The sequence below is a fragment of the Haemaphysalis longicornis genome, unplaced genomic scaffold (genome assembly GCF_048455015.1).
Source record: "Haemaphysalis longicornis isolate Haplotype H1 unplaced genomic scaffold, Haemaphysalis longicornis Haplotype H1 scaffold_8, whole genome shotgun sequence".
NCBI lineage: Eukaryota > Metazoa > Arthropoda > Arachnida > Ixodida > Ixodidae > Haemaphysalis > Haemaphysalis longicornis.
The window spans coordinates 170,638,201-170,646,627 of NW_027526445.1; the positions used below are offsets into that span (position 1 = coordinate 170,638,201).

General features: G+C 50.0%; 1 protein-coding gene across 1 annotated transcript in view; it reads right to left on the minus strand.

Moving 5' to 3' along the window:
- The window catches only part of LOC144149276 (uncharacterized), a 24,981-nt gene extending 22,608 nt beyond the window's left edge, over positions 1–2,373 (minus strand). Inside the window, exon 1 of the mRNA XM_077680830.1 lies at positions 1,992–2,373. Within this exon, the coding sequence (XP_077536956.1) occupies positions 1,992–2,045 (54 nt within the window). The 5' untranslated portion in view covers positions 2,046–2,373. The remainder of the gene's footprint in view (positions 1–1,991) is intronic.
- Between the last annotated feature and the right edge of the window lie 6,054 nt (positions 2,374–8,427).

Consider the following 8,427-nt stretch of genomic DNA (forward strand, 5'->3'; position numbering starts at 1 on the left):
CCCTTTTTTTTAAAGTGCGAATGCACTTTATAAGCGACCCCGAACCTTCCGCCGTCCGCATAGCAACAGCTGCGGGTGCGCGCGCTTTTCGTCTTCCTTAGCAACGGGGGGAGATGGGCGCGCGCTGCCTGGCCGCTGACATGGCACATACCCACGTGGGAGATTGGCCAGGAATAAGTGCGAATGCACTTCTTAAGCGAGCCTGAATCGTCGCCCTCGCATACGCCTCCTCTCCCCCCTCGCCTACTCTCCTAAAGCCCCTTTACTACTCTCCAGCTCGCAACACCCTCTCTCGGCGCGCCAGCCAGGCCACTACACTATATATAAAAAAAAACAGCATCCGGCGCCAGGTTTCGATCTGCGGACTTTGCGGCCGCAGCGCGACGCTCTACCGACTAAGCCACGGACGCGACGTTGATATCAGTGTTAGTAACGCACCTTATATCTTTAACGCATTCAAACTACGTCGTCAGCGGCGTGCGTTGGCGACTCAGCGGCGTTATAGCGGCTTGATAACTGCGTGGTGTACACGTGATACTACAAACCCGCTAGTTCTGCATTCTCACGTGACTGCGACTCCTCTCCCTTCACTCCGGTCGGCGCTCCGCAGCTGCGGTGCGCTGCGGTGCGCTGCGGTGCGGTGCGCTCCTCCTCTCGAACATACACGTTAATTCACCAAGATTTCCGCAGAGGGACAAACGAGGCGTGTTAAGCCGAACGTGATCACGAGGGGGTGTTAATGTAACTAACGGGCAAAATGCCACCAAACTTCAACAAACTCCCCCTCATAGCATCACCCCGTGCTTCGCACTTCCTCATACTCCCCTTCGGGGAAATGCGGGGAAATTTTTTAGTTTACATCATCGTGGAATAAAGTTTGCTGTTCCTTCGTGCAGGCGTTCGTGTTATTCAGATAAGCCTGACCGTGCCTTACATATTATCTGTGCCGCATCGGAAGGGCACGCGTAACAAGAGCGCGCGAGCAAAAGATATCGCGAAATTGGCTGCGCGCACCGCCGGGTGACTCCCGTCGGCACACACACGCGCTCCAGTCGTACAGCGCCCTGCTGTCGCTGCGGGGAACCACAGTCCCGCTAATTGGCAACCGGAAGCAGTAAGCCTACGGTCAAACCGCTCTTACCCTTGCGGTATACCACAATGCAACATCTCGCTTCCACGGGCGGCTCTGCATTTGCCGGCGGCCACGCGCTCGCAGTGTCGCGTTTCAATCCGTGAGCATTGTACATTTTTTTATTGGAGGGCCCTTTAAATTTACGCGAGAGAAATGAAGAGTGCAGAACGAGTGGAGCATAGTTGATCTTGTGCGGTTTACTCCCGCAGTATTAAAGCACATTCGGTTCAAAAATTGCTGTGAATTCCTCAGCATTTTTAGGCGAACAATTGATCGCTCTTGCCAGTGATAACTGTCGGAGACGAGAAATGTTTCAAACATTTCCGAATATTGATCACCAACTTACTTCAGCGTGAATTTGCTTTACAGTGAACAAGATAAAGGTAGGAAGAGCGCCTGACAAACGCATCTGCATGAGGAACTGTACACGGATTAAGGGTATTCCGCAAGCTGCCAGACGCTGGCGAGAATTATGGCGACAGTTGGGCTCACCGTTAAAGGCGCCGCTGACCGCCGCGATTGGGACAAAAAGCGCCGCGACTTAACAGCGACAAAAATGACGTGCATTCACTTGTGAAGAACGCGCATGCGCCCTTCGCTATTTCGAAAGCAGGCACTCGGCTGCAAGGTTCCGCACTTGCGCTTTTCGGAAGGAGCTCGCTTTCGGTCAGTCATTTTGGGGCCGTCTGTACAGGCTCGTAACCCGACATATTTTATCACTTAACATTTAGAGCATTGCGCTGTTACCCCAAGAAAGACGCACTCGAACTAACGCCCCCCGTAAAGCGAACCCTTACGGTTCGGTGCATGGTTTATATCTGTATTCTAGAAGGCGCGGTGTAATGCGGAAGACACTCACCCAGGTGTGCGACGTGCGGCGCTGAATCGATTTCGTGAAGTGGCCATCACCCATGACTGAAGCCGCTTCCCGTTCCTGGGTCCTCCGAAGACGGTACAGCGCTTGGCGCCCGTCTTTCCGCTCTCGTCACAGCAGAGCACGAGCACTCACACGGCAAGTCAGCGGGGCAAGCGGAGCACTATGTCTGCGCACTGGATGAAAAGGCGGGACCGCCCATGGCGCGTGACCACATTGTGGTGGCGTCCGGCTGCTCCAGTGTCGAAAAAGTGGCTACACTACTGCCGTCTGGCGAGCGAACCCCACCTACACGCGTGGCCGCGGACAAACGCGCGCTGCGCCGCCGATAAGCCGGCTTCGTGCGTCGTGATTTGTGAACGAGCATGACACTGCCTGTTGCTCAAGGGTCGCGGGGTGGTGCAGCCGCAGAATTAATGCTGATGTGCACGAGCGCGAAACCAGGCGGCTGTCGCTGCTTTTTAGGCTGACGTGGCAGGCCACGCCTGGCTCCTACCAATCTACTAAAAAGTTATGAACGATGAAAAATTCCCGACTTGATAACTTTCAGGATATGACAGCACCATTCAGAGTGCACGTGATTACCGACTTGAAATAGACCCTCGGGCAGAGGAGCATTTATGCTGCGGAAAAGGCTCCACTCGTTCGTGTATGTTGAGACCACGGAGCAAGATAGTTGAGACTACCGACGCAAAAGCCATATCGTCATCTATGGAGGTAAAAAAAAAAAAAACGGCATGTCAAGCAGTTCGGTTCGCTGAGACGTAAAGTGACGTCATTCTTTAAAGTTATTACGACAGTTGAGGCTACAGTCTGAACCCGGCATGAACTGTTGATAAATCCATAAATGAAAGTGCCACTAGCCTCTGTGAATTCAGCCAACACCGGCTGGCGGCCCCACAGAACGACGAACCTGACGCTGGATAAGTCGGGCTGTGATCTCTGTTGTTTCCTGTCTCAAATAACCACAGCTGCGCTAGACTGGGACCCACGGTAAGAGCTGAATCATCCTTTAGTGTCGTTTGTGTCTACCCGCTTGTAGCGAAAGCCGAAATATGGCCTTCCCGTTTTTCTCACGCCGTTGATTCAACACGCAGCGCTAAGGATAACGTATTGCTGTCGGGTATTAGTATTTTCTCTACTTGACCTCCTGTCGGGCTATTTAGACTTCGTGTAATGTAGAAAGAAAAATCCCGACCGCCGCGGTGTCTCAGTCGCTAAGGCGTTGCGCTGCTGAGCACAAGGTCGCGGGTTCGATTCGGGGGAGTCAGGCCAAGTCCTGACCACCTCCCAGGCTCTGGCGGTCGCGGCGGCCCTGTGGGCCTCCTCCACCCCCAACACCTGATCCCGATGGACGAAAAAACGTATTCCTTCCTTCCTTCCTTCCTTCGCGGCCTCGGCGGCTGCTTTGCTGATGGAGGCGAAAAGGAAAATTGGCCGCGTATCTGCTCCTTTCGTTGCAAATGACGTCAAAAGACGATAGTCTTTATCGGCTTTTGCGAAGTAAATGCCTCCCTTCGCTTTACCGCTCACCTCTCATGTTGTTCCTCTTGCGTCGCGCTCCTTCCAAGGTAAACACGCGAAATGTTTGCTTAAATCATTTTAAATTTTGCGCGTTCTACTGCTCCAAACCGGGTGTCTCGATGCGAACGCTGCCGTACGGCGAAGACGCGCGTTAATCGAGGCGCCCTACTTCAACGTTTATAGAACCGCGTTTCCCTACTCCACGTGCGTTGCAAGCAGAACGTGGAAACTATTTAGTGGAACCTTTCGTAACTGTTGCCGGTTCATTTCTTAAAATGGCGCCAGAAGCTATAGTGGCGCGGGCGACAGCAGGTGACAGCGGAGTGAATTCTTTTTCTGAAGTTGATGAAGTATTTAATTCCGCAAAAGTCAAGCATGTTTGAATTTTTATAAAGGAACACTGCAAATATCACTTCTGTATTGATTTGTTGTCTCATATTTCCATAATGTCTTGTTCTTCTTCAATAATTTTGGCAAATATGAACATTACACCGGACCAAGACGGGTAGATTTAGCTGTGACTATGTGAGACTATTGTGCGGGCATTGTTTTAGTTTCGCCGGCTGGCTGAATCGAGCCACAGACAGACAGACGGACAGACATACAGACAGACCAGAATTTCTGGGTTTAAGTAGCCCAAGAAAGACTATCGTCTTTAAAAACGCCCTTGCGTACGACATTTCAGTGTCCGTGAACGACCTCCAGCTGTCAAAATTAATCCGGAGCCCTCTACTACGGTGCGCCTCATCGCCTGCGTTGCGCCGTCGCGGTAAACCCTACAATCAATAGAAAGAAAAATCCGGCAGTCAAGACCCCTTTGTAGCAGTTCTGGAGAGGTCCAATTTAGTTTCTTTAGAGTGCTATCACAGGCAAGCAAGTGAACTACGGCGGTCATTGTGATGTTTGCCAGTTTCACCAGATTGACGCTTCTGCGGCCTCACCGCTAACATTGACTAGGTCGTATGTAAACAACAGGGCCGAAGATGCAGCAAAGCGGTATTTTTGGACACACTTCTGCTGCTTTAATGCTGTTACACGCGTTATCTTTACTTCGCTTTCGGAACGACGCAGTTGCACGCAGCCGCATAACTGGGAGGACAAGCTAGGGTTACCCCAGTTGACCAACAAAAATGCATAAACAACGAAAAGGTGGCGCCCATGAACTGTCGCAGTGTAAACAAATGCCGCGTGATGCGAACTGGGCAATGATCCCGGCGGCAGCATGGAACAATAGGAGAAAAGAATTCCGATACCCTGAAACCTTATCTAGGGACACTGGTCCTATTCATGGATCACACACTAACTACATGTACGGCACTTGGCACAACACAACACAAACACTTCCTTGAAATCCACATACGACAAATTCCACTCCACCAATCATTCTTTTATCGACGAACCTTTTTATCGTTTTATCGTCTGTTATCGTGTTCGGTGAAGCACGTTTTAAACCATCTTTCAGAGACTAAGTTTTTACGGCTGATTCTCTACCGCCCATAACCATGTATTTTAGATGCGGAGCATCTCATGCTGAGGGCTGTGTCCCTCCGTCCCTTGTCTGCTGTCCGCACTCTACTGCGCATGCACGTCTCTTCAGCCCCGTCAGTGTTTGGGCTGACGTCGGCGCAGTCTACGATAAAAAATTCCCCCGCATTTCCCCGAGGGGGAGAATGTGAAAGTGCGAATGCACGGTTGTCGGCCCGCTTGCGGCGCTTGCGCTCGGCCCCCGCAGCCCACCGCCTCGCCGCCTTCTCTTCCATCTCTTCCATCGGGTTTGTAGTATCACGTGTACACCACGCAGTTATCAAGCCGCTATAACGCCGCTGAGTCGCCAACGCACGCCGCTGACGACGTAGTTTGAATGCGTTAAAGAAATAAGGCGCGTCACTAACACTGATATCAGCGTCGCGTCCGTGGCTTGGTCGGTAGAGCGTCGCGCTGCGGCCGCAAAGTCCTCGGATCGAAACCTGGCGCCGGATGCTGTTTCTTTTTTAAATATAGAGGAGCACTGCGGACGCCGCTGCCGCCGCCGCCGGCGGTGGATGGTTTGGGGTCGCTTATAAAGTGCATTCGCACTTAAAAGAAATAGTTTGGCGGCGCCCGGTTTCGATGCCACGACTCTCTGGCCGCAACGAGAGGTACGTGGCGCTCTTCCCACTGCGCTACAAACCGAGACAGGAGCATGTGCTACGAGCGCGCCTTATGTCCTTCACTCATTTAAACTACGTCAAGAAGCTACTGATATAACGAAGGCACGCGAGGCTGAATGTCAACGGAAACGACGAAAGAAAAACTAGTGGGAACTTCAGTCGACCCCACGGCTGCTTCGCATACTACTCAGGGTTCCCCTACGGGAAGATGGTGCAATTTTTTTTTCTTTATCCCACTTCCCTTTTCGATTTCACTTATACTACATGTTTTAATTAGTCATCTTCGTTCGTCCCACTGCTCTTCATAAATAACAGCTTTGGCGCTCTTCACTCGCTGCTAGCCTTGCGCCAATAAACAAACTAAGGAAAATATGGCAGTCCCGTGTAGTACGCAGAAAAATCCCCCGGTGCAACCACATGCGCATGCACGAAAAAAAAAAAAAAACTAGGTTAGAAGGAGTTGAAACTAAGGGAAGAGAGACTGGCTGGGTTTATGCATGGCGTAACAAACTAAGGAAAATATGGCAGTCCCGTGTAGTACGCAGAAAAATCCCCCGCTGCAACCACATGCGAATGCACGAAAAAAAAAAACTAGGTTAGAAGGAGTTGAAACTAAGGGAAGAGAGACTGGCTGGGTTTATGCATGGCGTAACAAACTAAGGAAAATATGGCAGTCCCGTGTAGTACGCAGAAAAATCCCCCGGTGCAACCACATGCGAATGCACGAAAAAAAAAAACTAGGTTAGAAGGAGTTGAAACTAAGAGAAGAGAGACTGGCTGGGTTTATGCATGGCGTATGGCTACACTCTCGCATCTAGCGACGCAGCTGTAAGAAAGAACAGCGCAACGGAGGGAACGAAACAGACTTCTAAAACAACGGCCTTGACATTACGACTTCGCCGGTAAACGGCCTGCACCCAACGCAAGGGTGTATCTTTTTCCCTTTTCGCTTCATTGCTCTCTTAACTTCTATGGTGTTCTGTGCATTGCTTAAAGAAGTCCGAGAGACCGATATTTTGGCGTTGTGGTGTTGTAGAATGGTAACTCTGATTGATATATTTTTTGTCTTGCTTTAGTTTTATTCCAATTGTGTCTTGCTTTATTGCTTAAAGATAATCGTATTGAGGATGCAGAACCTCTTGTGTGTTAATTTCTGTTTTGTTCTTAGGAAGAATACATTTTGTACACGCATTCCTGTACGCCTTGTAGCGGTTTCACTGCCTTTGTCAAGCCACGAAAGCAGCTTTTGGCCGAGAAATCGCCCAGCTAATCTAGGTATAAAAAGGTATTTATTCCCCTTAAATTTTACCCACCATGCCTCCGCATGTGGGGAGCTTACTCGGAGACTCTCTTGTACAGCTTTCGCTTTTATTCTCAGCTACTTGTTAGAAACGTTCATCTGTTATCGACTCTCCTATCGGCGCGAACGCACCGTGCCCATAAACCCGCGGAATGCCCTGCTCCGCCTCGTAGCGAGCACGAAGCGATGGCGTCTGGGCACATAAGTGGTGACTAAATGGGCTATTAATAAAGCATTAACGCGACACAAACGAATTCAATGTAAAATGTTTAAATGACATCCATCATGATATTGTGATTTTCGTATTGCCAACGTGAACTAGCATTTTTTACGCTAGAAGGTATGTTGGCTTGCTATCGGACTTTGTTGAATCGCAGCTGCCAGCGGTAACCCAGCCCACCCGTTCGGCCAACCAGCCTCATTGGGGACAAACATGCAGACATTTAGTCTTGAACATGCAACAAGGCTACGCTATTCCCTCCCTATATCCCCTCTCTACAAACTTGCCTAAAGCCTCCTCTCTTATAACAGGGCTCTTGCTTCTGCTGCTTTTCTCCTCGGGTCCTTCAACGCCGTCGCAGGCCGCGTTACTTCTCCTCCTCATTCATCTGCTGAGAAAATAGTTTTACTTTTTAAAGTCCTGCAAGTGTTTTTATGCATGCTAAAACAAACCTTCGACTTCGGTTTCGATACCGCCGAAGGAACTTCACAGCTTACCAACCATGACCTCGTCAGGTGCCAACGTTTTGCTACGTGAATGGATTTTTGGAGGTTCAAAGATCTTGGTCCCCATACCCTAGGTGATGTTGCCATAGAGCAATCTGACGGGACAACTTAACCTTATTTATTTATTTTATTTATTCACATACCTACATTTCGCCCAGATGGCATTACAGTAGGGGGGTAAGAACGCATTTTCACACACGAAATGCGCGAACAAAGTGAAAGGTATAAAGAGTAACACGGAACAGGGAAACAAATAACAGACAGTAGGGGGTAAAAACTCATTTTTCACTCCCGAAATGCGCCAACAAAGTGAAAGCTATAAAGGATAACAAGGAACAGCGAAACAAATAGCCGACAGTAGGGGGGTAAAAACCTATTTTTGTACACGAAATGCGCCAACAAAATGAGATACAAAGAATAACAAGGAACAGGGAGACAAATAACAGACAAAAATTAAGGGGTCATACGCCCATGAGATTACGTACGGTGTTTCAGACTCACGTGGCAGCGTCCGGGGTTTCAAACTCACGACCGTTACCATTACAGCTTTCGCATAACAGAGTACCCGTCATGGTGGCTCAGTGGCTAAGGCGTTGTGCTGCGGAGCACGAGGACGCGGGCTCGATTCGCGGCCGCGGCGGCCGCTTTTCTGATGGAGGCGAGAAACAAAAACACCAGTCTGTACGACATTTCGGCGCACGTTGAAAGCCCCCAGGTGGTC